The 26,547-nt window shown below is 38.6% G+C and overlaps 1 protein-coding gene across 8 annotated transcripts in view; it reads left to right on the forward strand.

The window, feature by feature from the left end:
• Window positions 1–646: 646 nt before the first annotated feature.
• Window positions 647–26,547, forward strand: part of GRM5 (glutamate metabotropic receptor 5) — a 225,956-nt gene continuing 200,055 nt past the window's right edge. For 3 of the 8 annotated variants that reach the window (XM_072326844.1, XM_072326840.1, XM_072326847.1), the window contains exons 1-2: window positions 1,888–2,235; window positions 9,861–10,735. In XM_072326844.1, the coding sequence (XP_072182945.1) occupies window positions 10,057–10,735 (679 nt within the window). In that variant the 5' untranslated portion in view covers window positions 1,888–2,235; window positions 9,861–10,056. The other 5 variants (XM_072326845.1, XM_072326841.1, XM_072326846.1 and 2 more) reach the window with 5 other exon arrangements.

Consider the following 26,547-nt stretch of genomic DNA (forward strand, 5'->3'; position numbering starts at 1 on the left):
CAGCAACTTTATCAAAGTTACCCTGGCTGGGCAGAGGCAGAGCGGAGGACACACTGCAGCTTCAACATATCAGAGCAGGAGCCCTGGGGGACTGCATCAAATAGCAGCTGGGATTTGGGTCATTTGGTATTTTTTTATTTTTATTTTTCAAAAAGATAATATTTTAAGCAGTGACCCAAAGAGGGGGGAACCAGCAGGGAATGCCAAGCTGTGGTGCAGTGACAGAGAATGGCTGTTAATTCCCGAAAATGGATGCACGAGCTAATCCTCCCCTGCAAATACAGCCTCGCAAATGGTCGGACCCAACAGCCTCTTAAATGCCAGATCAGCTCTTACTTAAATGGCATTTTGCTTGATTATTTATTTAATTTATCCTTATTTATTTATTTACTAAGAATAGCTTTGAATTAAGCAGTGACCCCTGTCCAGGATTGTGTTGGTGATGGTTTGTTGTTGTTTGCTCTTGCTATTGATGAAGTGCTGGTGTTGGGAGGTGTTAAGTTCATTAGGGCTCAGGCTACCCAGGTTCCCTCTCAGATGTGTACCCACACCCCCACATCACAAAATCTTGAGACTGGGGTCCCTGCCCATCCAATGCAGGACATCTGAATGTGAATGGGAGCAGGAGCTGAGATATGCTGGGCTCAGATGTGAGGGAGGAGAGAGGGGGGGAGGAAGCTTTGTGAGGATGCAGGGATGCTGGAAAAGAAGGTAAATCCTCAGCTGGCTCTGGGAGTGAAGGGTTAACCAAGGGAAGGTGCACGTGTGTGGGACTTATAAGTAACAGGGGAGAGCGTTACTGTGTTTTTTTTCCTATTGGGAAGGTGGGGAAGCAAAAGGGACAGAGAGAACTGTGCCTGGGGGTAGAAGGTAGGCAAGGAAGAAACGTGCCTGTAGGTCTGCTGAAACGGTCTGGGGATGCTGGCAGGGAACGGTAACGCTGTGGGACCAGAGAGTCCAGGGGATGCTGAAGTGGCCAGGGAGTGGCTGCAGGTGGCACAGAGGGGCACATCCTGCGGCGGAGCTATCAGCCCTGGCTGCCTTTGTCTGGGCACTGCTCCTTGTGCCCTGCAGCTAAGGCAAGGGGCGAGGGATCGAGACGGCAATTTGCCCTTCCTGAGGACAACGGTCTCGTTAGTGCTTAATAGCGATACATGTATGTGTGGGGAGGGGTCGCGACTCTGGAATCCTCTTTTTCCTCTTGCCAGGAAGAGCCCGGAGCTGACAGACTGCTTGGTTTGCTAGAGGAGGGAGTGCCACTTGGTGGCACTAAAAAGTTGCGCTGAAGCTCGGCGATCTCCCTGCAAGCCCCCTGCCCACTCTGGCCCCCAGACCCACACGTACAGCGCGGCCCTTGGGAAAGGGGATGTTAAACTTCAGCTTAGCGAAATCGCTAAAATCCCGTCGGGTCTGCAGGAGTAAACTCCTTCCCGCGTCTTTGTTTAAAACAGACACAGACCCTCCTCAAGAAGACATCGCTTTCTTTTTTTTTTTTTTTTTTTTTTTTTTTTTTAGGTTGATGCTGTGATGCTGTTCTGAGCCCAGCGCAGCAGTTCAGCAGTTTCCCTGCTTGCTGGAAACTGCGGTGCGGGCGGGAGGTGTCCCCTTCGTAGGGCGACTTCACAACCTTTCCGAGCACCTGGAGAGAGAGCAAAAGGCAGAATTAACCCCTGGGAAAGGCAGAGGCGTTGGAGCCGTGTAAGCATGAGGAGGGGCTGAGGTGTTTAAGCAGGTGGGTCAGGCTGCAGCAAGTATTTAGGAACACCAAGGTGGCAGAGAGCAGAGACCCATCTGTCGTCTCATTGTTTGTTTGTTTATTCATCCTCCTCACGGCTTTCGCTCCCCCCTCCTTCCCCTTAAATCTTAGGGACCATTCACGCCTCTTACAAATGAGACTTGGGCGATGCTGAGAGAACAGCGTGTTGCATGGCGTGTGCGTGTGTGCATGCAGGCGCGGGGGTAAGATCCTCGGTTCTCAGCGTTTGCCTGTGATCAGAAGAAAACAGGATGTGCCCTTAGCTGGAGGAGTGACAATGCGAGCCGAGCAAGGCTCACCTGCTGGTGATCTTTGCAGAGGCATTTGAGGATTATTCAGCTCCAGAAGGTCTGTGTGAGGAATGCTATCTCTGTCGTGCTGAAAATAGGAGGTGCCTACCCTTACCGGTCTTGATTGCTGCCACTGAAAGGACTGTTTTGCCGCCACCGGAGGAAGAAGAGATTGCTGCCACCGACAAGGTAATGCTGAGGAGTGGGAGAGGGGATTTATGAGCCCCTGACCACGGACAGAAAGCATGTGAATGAATGCAGGAGGAACTCTTTCCTTTCCCTCCCCCCATCTGCTCTCGATCTGTGCCCTGCTTGCCGGAGGACAAGCACGGCTACACAGGGGTAAGCAAGACCGTGGGGCACACCTCGGGGCTGCTGGGACATCGGCGGGTTGGGCATCGGATGGCAATGGGCACTGACCCCTCCCTAGGAATGGGCTACGTGTAGGGCAGAAGGCAATTCAGGTACTGCAATACCTGGGCTTGTTGGTGTGTGTGTTATAGACCTTCTATTCATTGGTAACGATTTGCCTTGCCAGAAAGAGAGAATAGAAATGAAATGAATTTATTTTCCAGATACAGCAAGGCTTAGCTCAGCCATAGACTTTTCTGTGTGACCTTGGGACAAATCACTTTGGCTCTAATCGGCAACTCCCCTCTGTTCCTTATTTAATAACTGGGGCTAATGTCTCTGCATGTTAAAATGATTCATTAAGGATTGAAAGGGACTGTGATTCCTCTAGGGAGGCAGATACCTAAGAACAAGTGTGCATGCACACATATACGTGTGCATGCACAACCACATAGTTGTAGCAGCGCAGGTAGCTATTCTGGGAGTTAACCTTGTCCAATAGTTCCCTCTATGAGCCAGCTCTATGTATCTAATTTATCTGTAAGGAAAAGAGGTCCTTAAGACAACTGTGACCACTGTGTCATTTATATATACATATACATGCATATATATATACACACTCATTTAGCCACTGGTTGATTTTTAGATTATTTTTCCTCCTCTAAAACCAGCCCGCGAGGTGGGAGCCGGTGGAAGGTGGTGTTCAGCACCATGGGCAGCGCCGGCAGCTCCGTGCCTGCACACCGGCGCTCAGTCCCTCCCGTGGTGCCACTTCCATCCCTCCTCCTCCACAAAAAGGTCTTTCTGGTGGGCATGTGCGAATGGATGGTTGTTTCTTCTAGACCTGAGGACGTAGCTATAGGACCATCTCGATAGCAAAGTGGCAGAGGGCTGTCTTGAAAATACATTGCTTCAACCAGTCCTCAAATGGGAAAGTGTATAAAGGAGTTAATTGCTAGTTTTTTTATTTTCTTTCTTTTTTTCTTTTTTTCTATTATTTATGACTTCATTATTATCACTGTATCCCTAAACACTTCTATCATATACTAATATTTTGTGAATTCTCAAAGATTTTAACTACCTGCCAGTACTTATGTAATTAGGGATGCCAGTGCTAATCATTATTTCAGATGATCAGAAAATATTTCTTGGGTCTCTATATAGCTTCTTTTTCATTTTATTTGTGATTTTTTTTTTCTTTGATATAGTGGTAGTACAGGAATGTCACTTCAAAGCTACTCTTGTTGTGACTGACTAGAAGATGATATTTTGGAATTGGTATTGCTTTTGTTTGATCACTTCCTACAAATCATACAGTTTTGCTAACCAATCAAATGTCCAGCATTACAGTTGAAATCACACCAGGGCTGTTAGTTTCTGCATCATGTAGTGTAATAGGTTTTTGGTAATGGCAGTAATAAGTAGTACATCTAGCAGAATTTCAGGAATAACTGCAAGTTTTGCTGTAATGTTAAGCACCTGCACATCAAAACAAAAAATGTTTTATTAACCTGAAAGTGTGTGGGGATCATGAGAGTATGGGGAAAAACTTGCTGGATTGCTAGGGAACTTGCTGAGAATTCTAGCATTCTGTGTTTATTATCTGCAAAGTTACGCATGAGATCAGCCCACTAATCAGTTGTTTTCAGTGGCTATTTAGACCAAATGATTAGAATTCATCTGTGCTGCTTAGTTTACATCTAAGTAGAACTGCAGGAAATTGTTTCAGTGTCTCCTCTTTAAAAGATTGTTTTCTTTGTCAAAGTCTTGATTCAGTGCCCACTAGAATTCAGAGAATAGATTTATTTATTTATTTATTATTATCAGTGAATGGAAAAGTTAAATGTCAGTAGAAATCTCAAAACATACCTATGTGTTCATGATCATGTTTTGAGACTAAAGAGCATTTAAATGCATCAGGATTTTGTGTGACCAAATAAACTACCTCCAGGTATGTGTGTGGGACCTCCTGCAATGTGAGCCTCTCCATAGCATTGGGAACAAGATTTCCAGAACAGACTGAACCCAATGTTTTGTGTTTGCAATGGCAATAGCAAGAAGTGCTGAGCAAATTATCATCTTAGAAACTTCAGTGTACACTTTTTGCTCATATTGCTCCCTGTTGAGAAGAGCTGAGAAGTCTCTCTTCTTATGTAATGATTTTTCTGAGGCAGTTCCATCTTCTTGCCTTTTAAAGACCTTCACTGCATGTATGAAGAAAAATGGGGGCCAGTAATTCAGTTGTTTTGTTTTGTTGTTGTTGTTTTGTTTCTTCTTTTTCTCTGATGATGAAACCTGGGTTAGTTCCTTGGCATGTGTTGATTTGATTCATTTCTATATCTACACTGACATTTATTACCCGACATCTGAAGGCACAGAATTAGTTGCTGTATGTTCTGTAAATGAATACCTGGAAAGCATTTCCTTGGCAGATACATGGCTGTAAGCTATATGTTCCTAGTCTATAAATACAATTTGTCCCTACAAATCAATGAGTTTGGTGCACAGTTTTTTTTATGATTTCTCTAATTAGGAAAATCCTGTAAAGTGATGTTAAATTCAGATGAATAACAGCATTCTTCGTGTATTTAGCACTGAGTATATTTCTAAGTGCTTTCCCCCACTGGACCCTGAGTTCTCACTACACCGGAGCACTGTGATCCAGTAATCTGGCATTTTATTTTTATGATTTTCATCTGCTTGTAGACTCACAAACGATGAACTAAGAGGCTGTAATCTTGCAGAGCTCTAATCAGTTAAAAATAAATAAAAGAACAAAGTACTTATCCTTCATTTGTTTTTGTTTTAATTTTTATTTTGTTTTTGTTTTCCTGATACAAAATCGATTAAATCAAAATCTTCCCTTTGCTGATTTTGTATCTTACCTTTAGAAGCTACGCAGCCGGAAGAATTCAGGTTGTGGAAATGACTCCTTCATTCTGGAGTCGCTAGTGGGCGCTGTCATAATAATGTAAGTCGCAGGGTGAGAGGCTCTCTATGGATTTCAACATTTAACACCTGCTGTGGTAGAAGAAAAGTCAGGTGTCCTTCATGTGTAAACTCTCAGCCACGTACACAGTGCAAAATCATCCCTCTGTGAACAGCTGTGGGATCTGTGATCTAATTAATTCAGTTAGATATGAAGGCTCTTTGTTTTGGTCTGCACAGACAGTAATTATAGATGAACTTGTATTTCAGGTTAAAATAAATCATTTCAAGAGTTGTGTGATGTTTCATGGAATATTACAGATGCTCATTTTCTACTCAGTTAAATCTCAACATGAAGTACTTGGAACTCTGCCCTAAAGCTGAGATTTTCTCCTAGCAGAGACTGGTGTAAAGTTTTTACTATCAGAGAGAGCAAAGGTTACAGGACATTGTTGAGTGCTTCATCGTGTCTTCACCTGGGTAGCCCATAAAGGTTTGACTAGAGCAAGGCTGAATGAAGAACAGATAGGCAGAATCATCTTTTCACCTTATTACTTCTACAATTGTTCTGAGTGCAGCAAAGGACTGGAACCTGAGTGCCTGTCATCTGTTGTTATTGCAGAGGACATCAGAATTAATTTATTGTTAGATCCATAGCTGGAATAAGCAAAGAACTTTGATACACCAGTAATTAAGTGCCTGATTTCATTTTGTCTATGTTGCAGTAAATTAGTAGCAACTCTCTTGATGCTAAAGAAATTGAAGTGTGGAAAGTAAATTTGACCCTTAAGTGCTGTGCATATTGATTTGCTCATCCATCAACAAAAACAAGTAAATGCAGATAAATTATTAATTGGGAAATGATTTCTACTACTTTACATACATGTTCAAGTGCTTTCTGTCTATGATGCTACTGATACCTCTGTTCTCAGTTTGAAAGCATGTGAAACTCCCTTTAGGGTTACCCCTAATATTTAATACAAGAATTATATTTAAGCTTGTAAAATTTTGCTTAGTTTTATTTTGGTAATCATATTGCTCATAATAATGAGTTTCCTGTATGAGGAAAGAATAAAAACCAAAAAAACTTGTATGAGATTCTTTGGGGATATGATAGCAGTAAAACAGTATATTTGAACAGTTCCCTTGGCCATCTTTTCAGGGAGGAATGGAGGAGTTCTCCAGGAAATGTAATTAGCGTGCTTAGTCTATCAGCTCTCTGCTCAGCCATCTTTTAGCCTAGAGTGTCATCTGCTGCCTAACTACCCTCAAGGCATCTTTGAATGGAAGGATGATAGGCAGTGGACATGAACTGAAATGTAAGAAATTCCATTTAAACATAAGAAAACAACCTTCTCACTGTTAGTGTGGTCAAACACTAGTTGTACAGAAAGACTGTGGAGCCTCTATTCCTGGAGGTAGTCAAAACCTGACTGAATGTAACCCTAAGAACCTGCTTCAGCTGAACTTGCTTTGGTTAGGGTAGATGGGTCAGACAGCCTCCAGAGGTTTCTTTCCACCTTAGCCTGTGATTTTTAGGACTGTGAGAGCAAGAGCAAGCCTACTGAAACAGATCTCTATTGTGCAAATGCAAATCCTTAGTATTTAGCAGATTCACTTGACCATTTCAGTATAAATTACAGGTTGTTTCACTGCATTGTGAAAGCCCACAGAAGGCATTCATTTCAGATGCTCTGGAGCCCTAAATCTAATAGTATGTAAATGAAAGAGGTTTTTTGGTGCAATTAGTAACACCACTGAAAGTCCCAAGTAACTTGACTTCCACTGTAGTACAGCAGAACATATGAAGACCGATCATTCATTCTGGAGCAATTTCACTTGGCATCTGGCCCCTTATTCCCCTTGGATACCATGGTGTGGAAGGATTTGATTGGTTTGATAACTTGCTATTGGGCCCTGGGAGTCCTTAGTTGTGATTATCTGCTATTACTTTTGAACTAAATGTTTAAAGGAGACCATCAGCTTTATCTCATTCTTTCCTTCATTCTTTAACCTGCAAGTTATGTAGATAAATATGACTGTAGTCAGAGAAGAACAAACAACTGTTCTTCAGAATGAAGAAGATGAAGATGTCCCTGCTGCCTTCTCTTTCTTATATATCCTGTATGGGAATAGTTTAATCTGACTTAAGGCTGTGGACAGTGTCAATAAACCTGATCAGAAGCCTGGGCAATATATACTGTAGAATTAAAATAGTGAGTTAAGACTAGATACTTTTTGTATTATGAGCTCATTCCAACCCTAGACTCTATTTGTGCATATGCAGCTGCATAAGCAACTAGGTTATAAAAAGACATCTAATTGTATATGCTCTAACAGTCTGAGGCAGGGCTGGCATTTGGTCTAGATATAGACAGGCTCTGTGTACGTAGACTTAGTATGTAGGACTCAGAAAAAGCATCCATGCTTTTGAATAGCAGATTACTATTTTTGTTTAAACATTAACACATTAAAAAATAATTAAAAGTTGTTTTTTTTTTTTAGTGATAAAATGTTACATTGAGGTATAGGAATTTAATCGTTGTGATATTGTACTAAGATATGCCCTGTCATTCATCCTTCAGGCTGTTTACCAATTAGACAGTATCATCTTCATTGTCACAGAACAAACAACTGGAAAGCATAAACAGTAGTGATATTCTGTAATTAGAGACTAATTAACCTGAACTGCTGTTCTTCCTTAGTGGCAAGGGATTGCAGTATTGATAAACCAACTCTTCATCAAAAAAAAAAAAAAAAAAAAAAAAAAAAAAAAAAGTTGAAGTGTTCTACAGTTGTCTAAACCTTATTTCATTATCATCACTTTCTATTACTAGAAATTAATTTTACATGAACCTATTAATATCACAATTCATATTACAAGACCATTTCTATTCAATGTTTTATCTTTTTAAATATTCAGATTTCATTGGGAATACTCACTGACACTATTGTAGGATTGCCTCTGTATAAATACTTTATGATTTACAGATGTCTAGGTAAAATAATAATTAAACAAGGCTAACTTAAAGCAGAAAAATGCTTTTAGATTTGTCTGGAATCAGTACGGTGTTCACTGTGACACTGGGTACTGAATGCTCTGGCGATGAGTGGTAAATTCCTGCTGAATTTTGACCCTGGAAGAAGCAGAGGTAGGCTCCCCATTGCAAAAGGTTTCTTTCGCTTTGTGACATCTGAGTGCTGTCAGAGTCATATCAATGGATTAGAAATTATTGATGGGTCTGAAATGTATGGAAATGCCTATATTCTTTTTTTATCATGTACATTTATTATGTAAACGTTTTTATTTTATAAAAAGATTTATGTAAGTGAAACTGAGATCAGTCTCTGTCCTACAGTTTCACTTTTGTTTTGCTAATAATGAGACTGGGCATGTGGTTCACTAATTAGCTTAGAATCTTCCTTGATGTAAGAGTGCACTTAGCTTTCTTTGTTATCAGTGGATCCATTAGCAAGCAAAGGGCTGGACAAAACTACAGTTTAAGCCCTATGTTTAAAACCAGGAGCAGACTATTGCAAATGTACTGCTAGGTACAAAACATTTTCAACTACTTTCTCAAGTTCATTGACCACAGCCTAAGACATTAATCTTTTCTGATCCTTATTCTTTTTTTTTTTTTTTTTTTTTTTTGATACTTTGCCACTGGTAAAACTGAGTGGAGATCATTGCACATGATCATCACACAATAATCACATTTCAGACTGTTTGAAAGTGTAGCAGATCAGATATTTCAGGCATCAGTGCACCTACATGGAATCTATGTTTGCTTCTTTCTAGTGAAGTCTTTACAGCTCCCTTTTGTTGAATTTGTTGAATTTCTTCTTAGTGATTTCTTATACAAGTATATTAAATGGTGAAAAGATTTCACTCTTCTGCTTTAGAATAGAAATGAATCTGTTATTCTTCTGCTGAAATGTTCATGCTCAAAACAAAAACAAATGTTATTAAATAGATTAATTTTCTTAATCTTAGCTTACTTAAAGATCATTTGTTTCATGTTGTGGGTTACAAAGAAGAAGCATTTTCAGCCTGGAAAAGTCAGATTCTTCATTTCTTATCATATTTCAGGAATGGCTTTATTTATAAAAAAAAATTGCTAGTTCTGTACATGATAACACAGTATTGAATGAGGTACATTAGTGTGTCACACGTTTGTGATATGGGAAACATCTGTAAGTAAAGTGGGTTGTTTTCAAGGATGTATTAGAAGTGGCAACATCTTTCTTTGGAAATTAATACTTGTCTATATTTGGCATTTTTGAAAACAATTCCCCAAAGAGTTTTTAAAAGCATCCAAGAGAAAGACACTGATTTATACCAGCAAAATTACAAGCCTAAGACTGCAAAACACTGAACTAGAACTAAGCTTTCCAACTTGAATAATGGTAGAAACAAGTGTGTAGTCGAGATAAGATATTACAGTCACTGACAGCAGAGCAACTTCAGTAAAGATTACAAAGCTGACTTTATTTCTCATTTTAAATCTGTTTCTTTTATTTATTTGTTTTTGAAGGTTATGACGATTATGATCACATGTACAGCTCTGCACCACTGTCCACATGGAGATGATGGTGACACCTTAGAGAATACGTGCAAACTCCTAATTAACCAGCATTCTACTCTGTTTATCCAAAAGAATTGATAACTGCTTTCGACCAGCTCTCCATTTTGTTCAATCATGTCTCTACCAGCCTAAACCATTTCTTAAAATGGTCCTTTTGCTGTTCCTTGCAATCCTGTTATTGAAGGAAGATGTCTGTGGGAACTTCGGGCTTTTGGTTTCTGCACAGGCCAATGAAAGAAGGGTGGTTGCACACATGCCTGGTGATATTATCATTGGAGCTCTGTTCTCTGTCCACCACCAACCAACAGTTGACAAAGTTCATGAGAGGAAATGTGGAGAGGTAAGAGAGCAGTATGGCATTCAGAGAGTGGAGGCAATGCTACATACCCTAGACAGAATTAATTTGGACCCAACACTGTTACCAAATATAACACTAGGATGTGAAATAAGGGACTCTTGCTGGCATTCTGCTGTGGCTTTGGAGCAAAGCATTGAGTTTATAAGGGACTCACTTATTTCATCAGAAGAAGAGGAAGGGATGGTGCGATGTGTAGATGGATCTTCATCATCTTTCCACTCCAAGAAACCCATTGTTGGTGTCATTGGCCCTGGCTCTAGCTCAGTTGCTATCCAGGTCCAGAACTTGTTGCAGCTTTTCAATATACCTCAGATTGCTTATTCTGCCACAAGCATGGACCTAAGTGACAAAACTCTGTTCAAGTATTTTATGAGAGTTGTACCATCTGATGCACAGCAAGCACGGGCTATGGTGGACATTGTCAAACGCTATAACTGGACCTATGTTTCTGCTGTACATACTGAAGGTAAGAGGCTATTTCTTTCTGTATAAGGATGCCTATGAACTGCTTTGTTGTGGTCAGAGAGCTAGATGATGACAATTTGATGTTTGTTTTTTTTTTTTAATTTTTTAATTTTTTTGTCAGTCAATTGTCAAGTGCATAGACTTTTACTTCACGTAACTTTGGTTTCACATTCTGTACCAAGCTGAGATAGCATTGTGTTGATAACCACTGAAAACTCTTTGAAATACAGGATTGTGTGAGCTACAGGGGAAATTGTTAATAGAAGTGCTTGCTCTTGAGTATCCTTTTTGTTTGTTTGTTTTTGAATCTTAATTTAATTAATTAATTTATTTTACTTCAATCATTCAATATATTTATGTGGAATAATAATTTTTACTATATTGATATTAGCGGGTAATGAGGAAGTGCTTGCTTGGTCTTTCTAGTGTTGAAGAGAGCTAAATCATCATTTGAAACGGTAGCTAAACCAATGATTACTTCTTGAGCTGCAAAGGCATTACTATTAGAAGACCTGTGGTTCTGGCTAGTATATGAATGAAATTTGTCCCAGCTTATTGTGATCACAACAGTTTCTGTCCATTTTATAGTACTCCATAGAGTATTGTGGTCAGTCCTTACTCTGTGTCTAGCCACTGGTTTTAGAAGTGAGCAAAATAATTCTCCTTTCACCTTCTTCACACACCATCAGGTGTCCAGAAAATCAGAACTATGTGCTGTATTGCTTTTCTCCCTTTATTAATTTCAGCTAGAGCTTTATTTATTTATTTATTTATTTATTTATTTTGCCTAGCCCTCAGAAGAGTATGATTAAAAGGAAATGCTATGGAAAAGATTGCATTAATTCCTTATTCCTTGTGGTTGAGTGGTTTTATCCTGCTGTGTGTGACTAGAATTTCATACTGTCTAAAGAGAAGGTTTCACTAGTCCCCGTTTAATGGCACCACAGTGTAATATGTTTCCTGGAATTAGCTTCTGTGATGAATTTTAGGGTCTCACCTCTGTTCAGACAAGTTCAGAATATGCTCTGGGGGAAAAAAAAAAACAAAACACGTTATTAAGAGATTGAGTACTGGTGACAGCATTGCTGAACAGCAGCAGATGCTGTTGGCTTTATTACAACCAATAGAAAGCAGATTGTCCTTCCCACACACAGAGTATGCTTCTCTGGCAGAATTTATACTATTCAAAGCCCTTTTTGGTAAAATGCTGATTGAATGCAAGTATGTAGAAATTATTATACTCCTACAGATACGTAGGGAGCTCATTCTGCTGTGTTAAAAAAAATGCAATTTAGAACTTAGATGAAGATTGTTGTAATCATGATTCCATCATGATAATGAAGATTGGTAAATAACTTCAGTCTCTATTCTCTGGGGATGCATGAGTATATTAGCAGTTTAAATAATAATGTATAAATCACTCAATGTCATATCATGTAGCGAAAGTACTCTGTGTCTGCTGATGCCTTTGGCATGGTTTGGTGTACAGCCTTTCCTCTACAAATGCGTATGCATAATATCACAGTAAAAAATGATGCCAGTGATGCACTGCATTAGCTTGTGATTGTATATCCTGACTACTAATGAAAACTTGCATAGTTTTTGATTTGAATGATTTTTACACTTCTGCTTATTGAGGAGGGATGCTTACATATTCAGTGGGGAATTGTCAAGCTTTTGTTGAGGTCTGAGTGCATACAGTGAAAATACTCACTTTTGCCACTTCCCGTGGATACTCTTCTTGGAGCAGATGGTAACATATGGCATGTTAATCTCATGGCAGAGTAACTTTGCTCTGTGCATTGGAAAGAAGGGAATAGATACATAAGGACTAAAGCTGGAGGTGGCTGCTGTGGGCAAGATGAGTTGAGTGTGAAGAAGAGCTGATGAATGACTTTGCTTCAGCAAGATGTGCCCATTTTAAGTGGACAAGATAGATGGTACAGTTAATACCTGAGGCTTCATACAATTCATGCCATATTTACACCAGTATAACTCTGGATTTTGGTGAATGAGAGTTAACTTTGGGTAACAGAAATCTTATACTCTATTTGCATGGTCTGGTCATGATGGTGAGTATGATCTGCAGTCAAATAGCATCATACAGATGTTTTGTAACAATAGAACAGATGGTATTATATAATGGGATAGACAAATACAAGCTAATGAAGGTACTTCTCTGAAAGTTGATGTTTTGGGCACTTTTTAAATGTTATGGCAGATGTTGTCCCTTTCAGGGACAGAAAGATTATTAAAAAAAAAAAAAAAAGTCACAATAAAAAAAAGAAATCCTATGCTGAATTAAGGAAAAAAAAGACAAGAAAAATTTATATTAATAATACGGATTCCCTTAAGTTTTGAATTTATTTCCTTTCAGTAGAGTAACTGTTTACTTACAAACATTGTGAATGCGCCTCTATACTTAGTGCCCTACGTTCACCTTCACTAATTCAAAGTAGAAAAAAAATGCATCCTGTTAATTTTTTTTTTTCCTAGATCTTGCCCTCCCATTTACACTGGAATTTAATTCAGTACCTCCAGCAATACTGGTAGTCTACACACAATATCTTTAGGTAATCTTTGTGCTGTAGCCAGATTACTCCAACATAAGATTTCTGGTTTCTGAGACGGATGCCCCATCCCTGAGATATGCAAGGTTGGGATGGATGGGGCTCTGAGCACCTGATGGATCTGTAGGTATTCCTGTTCATTGCAAGGGATTTGGACAGGATGGCCTTGAGGGTCTTTATTGACTGAAATTGTTCTATGATTCTATGGTTTCCAAGGATGAGGATGGTCCTAACATTCAAAGCTAGATGGGGAAAAAAGAAAAAGTTGAAAATTTTTTGTTGTTACATTGCTTTGGTAGTTCCGTCGGCAGATAAAAGTATAGGTCTCTTTTTGATCTAGTGTAAGAAATGGCTGGGAATAATTTTATCACAAAAATCTATCTATTTCCATGTTTTGCTCTGTACTTTCCAATCACACTAAATGAGTTGGATTAAAATGTTGGGAGGTTGAGCAGAAAACGTTAAATATTAATTCAAGGTTTTCACACTTAAAATATGCAAATATTTTGAGAGGTGGTATCAGGCTTTGCTCCTCTGAAATTTACCTTTATGGTTTAATCAGATAGTGCCTCCAGTTGTGCAAGTAGCCACTCAGAGTTATGTTTTTTCCTATTAATGGGAAGGCAGCAAACAGTCTTTTCAGTGGATTACTAATAAATTTAAGGAGGAAGTTTCTCCAGTCTAATTAATAAGAAATATGAGTAACAAATGACAGATATTTGTCATAAAACAACAGTCATCTCCACTTGCATGTGTAAATATAACAGTGTATTTTACATAAGCCAGTCAGAAATCTTCACAAGTCTTAGACAGTTCCAGATTGTAGCTCCTGATGCTTAGCTCTATCAGGAATGATATGAGTCAGAAACGTTAGTTCTATCAACCAGTTTCCAACTCTTCCTTGCTTTTAATGATTTATGGAGCTCTACTCTGAGCCAGTCTGGCTTTGAAGTAAATCTCCTTCACTCATCATCAGGACACTTTTTTTTTTACCTTTTTTTTTTTTTTTTTTTTTTTTTTTTTTTTTTTTTTTTTTTTTTTTTTTTTTTTTTTTTGAAAAGCCACATCATTTATAGAATCCAACTAAAGTTGTGGATTGATGTATTAACACTGTGGGTCAGTGAAGCAGGAGTGAGCAGGCCAGGAGGGAAACTCTTGGAAACATTTTATGCTGCAACCTATCCCTTAACCCTGAATGCAAGTTTCTTTTACTTTAGAGATTGCTATAGCACATAGGGTGTGACAGAGACCATTTTATTTGTTTTTTCCATGTTGATCTAATTCTCTCGTCTGCCTTCATTGTTCGCTGTTTTTTTCATACCACTGTAAGAGAAAGAGGGTCTAGAACAACTTTTCTTAAAACAACTTGCACTGCTTGAACTAACTTTGCTGGTAGACATCAAGTTGATAATGCTGCCAAGATTCTCTCATCCTCTCTTATGTGACTATCTGAGGCAAAGCAGCTCAGCAGAGATAAGCCCTGCAGCTTTATCCCCCAGTTTTTCAAAGTATGTGATGGATCCTTCTTAGCTTTATCTGCTGTCTACATCTGAGGAACTTAATACTTGGGCAGGAGAGTCTGGATTTTGGTTGTCCATTTCTCATATGCAAATGACATGTGAAGCTCAAGCATCCAAGAATTTTGCCTCAGCCTTTTCTTGCTTTACCATTTCAAACCAAGGCATAGTGGAAAGGACTGAGGGAACTGGGGAGAATCTGGCTGCCTGACACAAGAGATGAAGGACTCTTTACCTCATTTCACATATGAAAGCATTCTCTGGTCTTTCCCTAACACCAAAAAATCTGAGAAAAATGTATATAATTTTCTTCACCATCACTGAGGTGAGAGGCTTTGTTAAAGTTCTGTTTGAAGCCAATACTCTCACAATGACTACAGTGACACTGGGATCAGGCCTTCCTAGCCAGCAACAAAGTCAGTCCCTGTAAGTCTCTGCATAAAATTTTCCAGGAGCCTAATGAACTGATAATATGAAAGACACTTTTCATTGCTATTGGAATCCATTTGTTTTGCCTCTCTGAATGAAGAGGTCATATATGCTGGCAAAAAACAAACTCACAAAATTACAAATTTATTGAGGGTGGCAAGAGATAAATTTCAATTCATTCTGTAAAAGGCGTGATTTACTTCTGAACACAGCCTGAAGAAATAAACCAGTCTGTTAACATTCTCTTTACAGAGCTCTATAGGCAAGCATTGGCTCAAACTCATCCTCAAAGTACCTTCTTTTCAATAACACTTTCCTCTATTTAAATTTATCATAAAAGGTTATGCAGAGGTGATTCACCTTCATCTTCTTAGGACATACTCTAGCAAATATAACAGGAAAAAGAACTCTTTTTTTTGTGCACTTGTTATTTCACACATTTACTTCTGTGTTTGTTCAAACGTGCTTGTTTACAAGACTATTTTTGCTTATGCTCTTTGCAACCTGTTAAAGAACAAAATGAAAATTAGTCATAGTCTGTGGGAATAAGATGAAATGAATGAAGGAACTGCAATAAGTGTACCTTAAACTTGCTGCTTGGAGTAAATTTTGTTTATACAATGTTGTGATACAAAATATTGTGCTCAGAAACTTTCCTTTTCACAGGATAGTGTATCTGAAAATTAGATTCACTGAATTTTTAAGAGTGTTATTTCTCATGTTAAATTTACATAAGACACACAGAAACTAGGCACACACACAGAATATTGCTATTCCATGCAAATATTTTCAAATTCAACGAAAATGTATTTCTGAATACCTAATCTTAAATACTCAACTCTAAAGACTTGAGAATGTTTTACTTTGTCAATGTTTTATTTCTGCTCATGGGCAAATGAATTACTTGGTGTTGTTTTTTAATTTTAAATTTTGAAATTAGTTTTATTTTATGCAAATATGTATTTCTTGTAGTGAGGAGCCCCAAACAATACTCAAGATGTGGCCTCACCAGAGCTTAATACAGAGGGATGATTACCTCTCTGCTTCTGCTTTCTAATACAGGCCAGTATGCTGCTGGCCTTCTTGGCCACCTGGGCACACCGTCAGCTCGTGTTCAGCCAAGCATCAACCAACACCCCCAGGTCCCTTTTCTCTTCACAGTCATCCAGTCACTCAGCCCCAACTCTGTAGCGCTGCAAGGGGTTATAGTGGCCAAAATGCAAAACCCCACACTTGGCCTTGTTGAACCTTATCCCATTCACCTCATCCCAGCAATCAAGCCTATCCAGATCCCTCTGAAGGGCCTCCCTACCCTCAGGCAGAACGACACCACCTCCCAACTTGGTGTCATCTGCAAATTTACTGAGGGTACACTCAGCCCCCCCATCTAGGTCATCAGTGAAGATATCAAACAAGATGGGCCCTAGTACTGACCCCTGGAGGACACCACTTGTAACAGGTCGCTAGCTGGACTTAACTCCATTAACCAGCATCCACTGGGCATGACCTTCTAGCCAGTTCCCTTCCCAAAGGAGGGTCCAGGCCACAAGCAGCCAGTTTCCCCAGGAGAATACTGTGAGAGACCATGTTAAAGGCTTTGCTGAAGTCTAGGTAGACTACACCAACAACCTTTACCTCATCTACCAGTCTGGTCACCCAGTCATAGAAGGAAATGAGATTGGTCAAGCATGAGCTGCCTTTCATGAACCCATGCTGGCTGAATATACATAAGTACACATGTTGTGCGTATGTACATTAAAATAGTGATTGGGAACACTGTTAACAAAGAAGTTACATCATTCTAAATGTGCTGACTGTGTAAAAATACAGTAAAGATTCCCTCTAATGGATGGCTTTTATTTATTTATGAATAGTTATTTCTTTTTGTCTGGCAGCATTTGTATCTGGCCTGATCCAGGCAACATTTGCAGAAGCTCCATGTAATATCAAACATATTGTTAAAAGGTAGGCAAATTATGTATTACGGATGGTTATTGCTAGAAGTCATAGTATGTATACTAGACAAGTTACAAATGTAATAATATGAGTGCCTGCTGAACTTGCTCAGTTAGTGAATCCTACTGTCAAAATTTAACTGCTGAGACGAGTAGAAATACATGGAAAAATATCCGTTCTTCAGTCTGTTCTAATCTAGTCAAACGTTTCTCATCTGCCAACACCTAAGATTTGATTTTTTAAAAAAATCTTTTTCCCTGAGGTAGATTTCTACTAAATGCCTGGGTGATATTAGAGGCACAAAGAGGAAAATTTCCTTAGTAATACAGTTAGAGGTATTGTCAGAAGGAAAGTGTAAAACTTTAGAAAAAGAATTTTGATTAGAATATATGAAATTACTTCATGTCCATGCTAAAATATTTATGAACAAGATAGTTACAACAGGTGAATCAGTTGTCCAATTTTGATATTCTGGAGTGCATGCAGCTTTAAGCAACTTTATGTATATGTACATATAACTACAGCTGGTCTGGCACAGCAGAGACTATTATTTTTGCTATATAAAATGTCAATAAATGACAACTAGTCATTAGTAGTTATTGATTAAGCTAAAACATACTGTTTATGAAGACATACACAGTATTTACTTAAGGACTTCATCTGACAACAGTGCTCATTTGGGAACCTTCTTTGGCAGGGGGGTTGGACTCGATGATCTCTAGAGGTCCCTTCCAACCCCTACAATTTTGTGATTCTGTGATTCATTTCACTCTTAGGTGATCTGTTTGGAGTGTGAATTATCCTTCCTGTCCAAAAGAAACAGTTGTGCTGCTCCAACCAATAGCCTCTTGATTCTGTAAGAACAGTGGTTCTTAAAGATAGTTTTAAATATCTTTCCAGCTTTGTCAAGATCCTTTTTAAAGAGTATCTAAAACCATTTTTCTCTTTTTTATTAGTGGAATTGTTACTTATGCTTCTACAACTTGCAAAAGCGAATTTAGATTCACACAGAAGCTGTTTATGCACACCTTATCAGCAAACCAGTGCAGTTTTGGCCTATGAACATTTATATACAACGTATATTTTCCTTTTACAGTTATCTTCCTGCATTTTACCATAGCCCAGCTTCTGCCCAGCTGGATTACTAGTTTACCTTCCTTAGTGTTATTTTTGTTTGTTTGCCCTTTTTTGCTTACTTTTCTCTGTGCTCGTGTTGTTTAACATTTTTCTTTCTTATCCCTCCTCAGTCAAAATACGACTGTCAAACATTTCCATGTCAATAATTGTATGAATAGGATACAGTGCACAGTTTCATGTCAATAATTGTATGAATAGGATACCATGCACGGATGTGGAAAAAAAGCTGATTGAACCTCGGTTAAAATAAAGGCCATCAAAGTTGTGTACATTTTTTTAAAGTGAATTCATTTTGAGAATTCAGATTTAGTCCAGGTGTCTTCTAAAATTCACTTTTGAAAATCCAAGTGCTCATTCAAAAATGGGATTCTAAACAGATACATTCTTCAGCAGTTCTACATTTATGGAGTATCATAGTTGTTGGATTAGTAGCTTTTTCATTTAGTTGAACACAGGACACTTTTTTTTTTTTTTTTTTTTTTCATTTTCAGATGAAGGCTTTAATGGAAAATATAAGCTGAAATTCTTCTTCTGCATCACCTTCATAGATTTCAACAGTCTTTATACCCAACTTAGTTATAAATTACATTGACACAGAACTCTAGCCAAAACATCTGTTGTACTTGAACAGCCCAAAACCATGTCCCATCCATCTTTTCTCTACCAGGTTGCCTCAGAGATGACTTCTGTAAGCAAGAGAGGCGAGTAATCAAGGAGCATGCTGACATATTCTTCAGGGTGCTTTCTGTCTCATAAAAAGTTATAGATGGTTGTGATCTAGGAGCTGCACTGAACAAGCAGAATAGATGCATCCTGACATCATGTAGTGACTGAAATTATATTTAGGCACAGAAATGAAGGAAAAGAAAAAAGCTTGAAAAGGGGTCTTATGCTGACAGAAGAGGAGCAGTTAAGGTCTGTTCCATTCTCACTTCCATTCAGTCTTTGTACTTGGTGAGAATTTTGTGGGAGGTCTCCAAAAAGGACCAGAGGGAAAAAAAAAAAAACAACAGTAAAAATAGGCAGAGGCTTCTCACTTGCTTTTATGAACAGAATAGATGTCAAGGGTGTATTTGTCAGGTAAGCAGTTCTCCCTTTTTATTTCTCTTTACCACAGAGATATATGTGATCCAAAACCTCACATCAACAGAAACTCTCCAGTAGTTTACAATGGGTGCCCAAAATGAGAATGTATACCATCTTTCCAATACCAACCTCTCATATTTCTCGTGCCAGCTTTATAAAAAATATTTTATTTATTTTATTTTATTTTCAACACTGCTCTGGGATGTGAAGAAACTAAGCTCACTACCATAGATATGCAAAAGGCAGGCAGTTTGTCTGACCTACTTCTTTCCATACAGGGAAAGCATAGCAAATAGCTCAAGCTTAGGGGTCTAAATAAATGCCTGGATCAGATTCTCTCTCTTCCTCTTTTGCTTTCACCTTCTCTCTCTCTCGTTTTCAGTTTCTCCCTCCCTCTCACATCTTTCCCTTGAAAGACCACTGTACAGCACTGATTAGAAACACCTTTCTTAGCACCTCCATACTTACTGAAATCAAAGAGGAATGCAGATGCTTCATGTCTCACTGGATATGAGGCTAAAGGCTTTGTTCACTCAAGTTCTGTGGAGGGACTAATTTTGACTACTAGTGTTTGCATCTAAAATACTCAAATCCAGAGGTAGTTATGCAAAAGCATAAATGTTAGCATGCCTAAGTAGTTTAAACGAAAGTATCTGGTAAAGCATTAATTCAATGATCTCAACGTAATGGATTTTGTATAAAAGCCTGATTTATTTGATGACAAAAGCAGGTCTTTTTCTAAGCTATGTAAGATTCAACAAAAGATTGCAATCTTCATAGTTATAGCAACCTACTGATAAGCAATTTTATTGAAAAACTGAAGGTTACAAGACCTATGGTCTTAACAATTTATCTTTTCCTCTTCTGTTTCCCACTTGGATGTTTCTTCAGTTTTGTGACCTTCCTTACCCTCCCTCTCTCTTTGGCCTCTCGCCTGTTAACTAGAACTGTCTGAATCACTCAGGCTGACATTGTCCTTTTCTTTCCCTGCTCCCAGGCTGACTTTATTACAACTCTATGCATTATTCATGTATATTCAACGAACGGTTTATGCAGACAACTTCAGCTGTGTAAGCTGTTCACAGGCTGCTCAGGCAGGGCTAGAAGGTGCCTTCAGGCACAACTCCTCTGCAGGAAGAGTGATATGTAAACAGTGCTGGCCCAGGAGGTGATGTGCTGAGAAACCTCAGTCATGCATGGCTATGTATGACCATGTCAGTCCAATACTGAAAATTCTTTGTTCACATAAGGTGGTGTGCGTGTCACTAAGCCAAGCAGTTACAAGACGGACTACTGACTCCTCAGCTTTGTGCTGTGAATTTGCTTTTGTTCATTGGTTATTCCATGATTCAGAGGGTTGGAAGCATAGTTATGTCATTTATTTCAGGTCCATTCAAATATTCCATTCAGGAGTGGGAATCAAAATAAAACACCAAGATGTATAACACTATAAAATTTGACCTGTGTGTATTAGGTTTTGAATGCAGGACAATACAGTGGCTACTGGAGCAGAGTTTGAGCTGATTTATGTGGAAGTGAGATCTGTGTTCTCCTGGAGTATACATATGGATGTGATGAAACTGCAGACACTTTGTCAATGTCACATGATAGAGACACTGGTTTGAATACTCCAGGGTTGAATGGGGCTGCACCATTTGTCATGCTCAGGTTGATCCATCCACTGGTAGGTGAAGTATGGGGCATGACACTGAGGAGATGATGACATCTGCTAGTTTTGGAGAACAACTGACAAGATCTGAGCTACAATGGGTGTGCCTACAGCCCCTTCTGTGACTTGTTGCGGACATGCTTGCAGCCATCTGCAAGTGGGCCTGTTCAATGACTTTATAATAGTTTGGTATTTTGTAGGATGAGAATTGGCAGACATAGATGTCCTTGAAGCATTTGCTCTAACCACCCACATTTCAAATGTGTGATGGAGGTGTTTTGAGGTTCAGTAGTCTACAAAGTGAGGAACACTCAGATACTACTAATAATGTAGACCAGAGCAACCCATGGACATGCATTTTGTGTACGTGTTCTAGAAACATCCATGTGTTCATGCCCATGGAGAGGATACAGAGTACATGTTAACTCTCAAACGTTATTGAGAAAAATACATTGGTTGACATACCACCTACCCTAGGAAGGCAGACAGACTGTGGACACCAAAAGCCCAGAAAATCAAAAGCCTAAAAGCTGGTTCCTATTTCTTTTTCTCATACAAGCTTTTCACTGATTTAGTTTTTTCCCACTCTTGAACAGTTGGTAGAGTGGGTGTTACATCCAACACCTCCGTGTGACAAATCTCAGCCTACAAAATACTGACACGTTTACATTTCATTAACCATATGGGATCTAATTATGCTGCCAGCTAAAATACAGGTGCAGGTCCCAAAGGTATGTTGGTTGTATGAGCATGGTCCCTATAGAACCCTACATTATCTTTGTCTGCACATACCAGGGAGTTAATTTGGCATTTGTAACTAACATGTCTCAATTGAGATATGTAGAGAATAAGTTTAACACATAACTGAAATAAAAAGTGAGATAGAAGTTTTGAGGGCAAAGTGTGTTGGTATCTATGTATTTATACAGATAAATGAATAAATACTCATTCCCAGAAAACAGCATACAAGCGTGTTGCAGTGGACCAATCACATCCATAAAGAAAACATGACAAAAGTAGCCAGAGTCCATAAAACAGTGCCACATTGCTATAGTCTTTCTACAGGCAATCTGGAACAAAGTGGCACAGATTTGGCAGTGCTCTTCTCACTCTGTCTGTCTTGCTGGGATGTCAGCTCAAAGACATGAGTACTACATAATTTCATTTGTAGTGATTTTATCACAGATTATTTTATTAGTTGGGCTGTAGAAAGGAGTGAGTGAACTCTATGAATGTGAAAGTGAAGAAGAAAGGTGGAGAAAAAAAGAGGACAAAATTTAGTAATGAGAAATTAAGTGCAGAAACAGAGGTAGTGCTCAAGATGAACAGTTTCACTGATATAATTTCTGGATCTGAGTATTTAATATATCATAGTCTGAGTATTTAATATATCATAGAATCATAGGAAAGCTCAGGTCAGAAAGGACTCCAAGGATCATCAAGTTCCAACCACCCGGACACATGCAGGGCCTCCAGTCTCCAGGTCTGGTCCTAGACCAGGCTGCCCAGGGCCCCATCCAAGCTGGTCTTGAACACCTCCAGGGACTGGGCATCCACAAACTCTCTGGGCAGCCTGTTCCAACACCTCACCACTCTCTTTGTAAAGAACTTCCCAATGACATCCAATCTAAACCTTCCCTCCTTGAGCTTAGAATGCATGAGAAGATGCTACCACTTCAAAGATCAGCATTTTTCCTGATACAAAGAGTTTACTTGGCTGCACCAAAAGAAGCATGGCCAGCAGGTCAAGGGAGGTGATTCTGCCTCTCTGCTCTGTTCTGTTAAGGCCTCACCTGGAGTACTGTGTCCAGAGGTGGAGTCCTCAGTACAGCAGAGACATGGAACGTGTCCAGAGGAGGGCCACAAAAATGATCCAAGGGATGGAACACCTCTCCTATGAGAACAGGCTGAGAGAGCTGGAGCTGTTCAGCCCAGAGAAGAGAAGGCTCTGGAGAGACCTGGGAATGGCCTTTCAGTATCTGAAGGGGAGCTACAGGAAAGGAGGGCACATTATTTAACAAGATTTGTTCTGATAAAACAAGGGGAAATGCTTTTAAGCTTATAAAGGGTAGATTTAGGTTGGATATAAGGAAAAAGTCTTACATTGAGGGTGGTGAGGCTCTCAAACAGGTTGTCCAGAGATGTGGTGGCTGCCCCATCCCTGGAGACTTTCAAGGTGAGGCTAGTAGGGCAGCCTGACCTATCTGTATTGTTCCTGTGCATTGCAGGGTAGCTGGACAAAAAGACCTTTAAAGGTCCTTTCCTACTCTAAGGATTCTATGATTCTACGGAAATAATAATAAAGCTGATTGCACTGAGTTTAAATATTTTCTAAAAAGGAAAAAAGAAGTAACAATTACCAAGTAAATATAGATCTCAGGATGTTGACCACATTTTTAATATTGTACAAACTTTGCTTGAAATATTTTAATCTGCGAAATACTGTATTATTCTAAAGTCCATTGTGATTTGTTTTGACTCAGCATAATCTTTGCAATTGAAAAGTCTGCACTTACCAAGAGACAATTTCTCATAGAAAAGATTCTCTAGTAAGAAAGGATATTACTGCCTTATTTCCAATTAAACATTTTATTTTTTTTTTAAGTTTAAGAATCATTTACATGTGATTAATAAAAGGTCTTCTACCAATCATTTACAAACTACACATTATTTGGGTGCCTGATCTTTCTAATAAAATTCAGTACTGAAGCACCCACTGCTGCAGCTGAATAATCTCCTGAGCAGATCAGTATTTCAGTAATAAGCAGAGATGCCTGACCTATCTGTGGAAAATTGATTGTGGAAATTGTACCCCCACTTAAACCACTGCTTAATCTGACCTTATATTCAGTGCTGTGCTTCTATGAGATCCTGTCATGTGCTTTTGTTAAGTGTCATTGAATGTATGTGTGCTTGTTGAACAGGAGCATGAGGATTCCTCTCACAAACCAAGAACTAATGTAGTGTGGTATTGGTTTTTTTGTGTTTTGTTTTTTTTTTTGGTTGTTTGTTTTTTAATGTTGTTATTGTTTTACTAGCACTCTTCATACCTTTGTGCATCACTATGTTTCCATCCTCTACTTATTTGACCTGCTAGATCTTCTTTCTTGCTATACACCCAGCATCAAGGTACCTTGACCTCAACTGGTGCCCATATGTCATTATGAAAGATTAATGAAAACATTGTTCTATTCCCAAATAGTACCACACACCGTTTGAAGTTACTTTACTGTTACAGCCTAAGCCCTTTTCTTTCATGGTGTAAGCTGTATTATTTCTTTAGCCCAGTGAGTGCAACGGAACTAGACAAAAAGAGATGGCAGTGTCAATCTATCACATGCTCTGCAGGGTTCTGGTTCAGCAAGTGCTCTGAGCCCTTTTGATATTTTCTACTCTGTACAGTTCAAGTGGCTAAGAAGCATCAAATCAAAAATTGCCCTTCACTAATAGTCAATAGACTTTGAAGGCATATTGGACAAGGTTTTTTTGTGTGTGTGTGTGTTTTTTTTTAATCTTTTTTTTTTTTTTTTTTTTTTTTTAACTGCTAATACAAGAGCAATGCCAATGAGGTATCTGACTCTTAATGACATCTTTCCTCCCTGTCACTGACTGTGTGGACATCAATTTGTTCATTTTTTTCCTTGGAATACTTCTCTCTAAGCAAAGCCCCTGACCCTTCAATCTTGACTGAAATAAAAATAGCTATAATACAGTGAGTTCTGTAAAACCAGAACTTCAAAATAAACTTTCTGTTGGAGGTCAGTGATGGCTACCAAAATGCTGCTAATTGTACTGACTATTGCATTAACAGTATTTATGTTGTTAATTTGCAAAATGTAATATGGTAGTTTAAAGATTTATCTGAAAATTTTAAGCACCCACATGGAGCTTTGGACACTACTCCAAAACATGTTTTTTCCACTTCTGATGTCATTAATTTATACTTTTAATATTTCTATCAATAATTCTAGTGTTATTGTAATAAACCAACTGAAATGAACTCAGCAAATGTACACCTCTGAGTTGAAAAGACCAAGGGCTGATCTTCATTGCTAAATTTCCTGTTAGTTCTGTCCCTGCTTCTCTTTTTGAACACTGCAGTGAATCTTAATAAAGCAAATCTTCAAAAATAAGGATTGGATTTGAGCAGTGGATGAGAACTAATCTATGCTTTGTGTACTTATCCTGCTCCTTGTCCAGTATTTCATTGTGTAGAAGCTGTTGTGTGAACATGAAGAGACAGTACCCTTCTTGTGAGCTTTAGAGTAGCAAATATCATGCATTTCTGAGTTTTCAGTTGCTATACCTGAACAAAATGTTAGCCAATTTGTTCTTGAAAAGCTAACGCAATCTGATCATGCCAGATCTGCCTAGTTTGAAAAGATAGTGATTCATACTGTCTCCAGCTGTGCCTGGGAATTATTTGGGACAGTCCTATTTGGTTCAGGCAGAAAAGATTCCAAGGACTATCATAGCAATTTAATGCCATAGAGAATCATGTTTCAGTACTGGGGAATATTGTGCTTCACTGATTAATTTATTAGTAAAAATGTGTTTCCTAAAAATACCTTTCTTAACCTGCAAGCAGGTATTAAATAAAGCAGTTATAAATAATAAACACATAGGCGTTCAATCCACATGAACGTTCTCATAGTTGCCTGGATCTTTTCAAGTTTCAAGGATCTTTATTTATTTGCAACCCTCTACAGCTTGTTGAGATATTTAATAGCTGAAAATGCATTATTAAATGTGCCTTGTTCTACTGGAGTGAATAATGAGACTCTAAAAAGAGCTAGCTGTGAACTCACTAAGTTTTAATTAAGTGAATATATTTTGTACAAACATTACAGTTTATTGAAGAGGTTAATTTTAAAAGAACAGATATCTGAGAAATTAAGAAAGATAATATATCTTGTAAATTAAGCTCCTCAGGATCAGACAGTCAAATATAAATTAGGATGGGCACTTTTTAAAGCAAAGATATATTTCTCATTCAAAGTTTGCATCCCAGTTAATGTCATCTAATGGGGTGTTTTGGGGATGGATTTCCCAATTGGGAATGGAGGGTAGAGCTCTAATATCCTTCAAAAAAATCTATTCAGATAATGTAACATGGTTGTCCAAAACAGTAATACAGTGAAAAATGTAAATAAGATTAGTTAGATCTCGGAAAATTAAATAAATAAAATCTATCTGTGTGGAAAACTCTGAAGAATAAGAACAGATTGAGTCAACATTAAAAGTAATTCATTCTTTTCACCAAACCAAAACAAATGTTTCTTGGCATAGAATGACTATAGGTGGCAAAACTGGGTGTTTTATTTTTTTCTTCAAGTTGCTAACTAAGCTGAAGCAGAGATACTGTGCACTGAATGGAGAGTGAGATCTCCAAGTGGTGATTCAACTCTTCATTTTATTTAACTTCTCCATTACTAACCTTGAGTGATTA

This window comes from Excalfactoria chinensis, chromosome 1 (assembly GCF_039878825.1).
Source record: "Excalfactoria chinensis isolate bCotChi1 chromosome 1, bCotChi1.hap2, whole genome shotgun sequence".
Taxonomy (NCBI): domain Eukaryota; kingdom Metazoa; phylum Chordata; class Aves; order Galliformes; family Phasianidae; genus Excalfactoria; species Excalfactoria chinensis.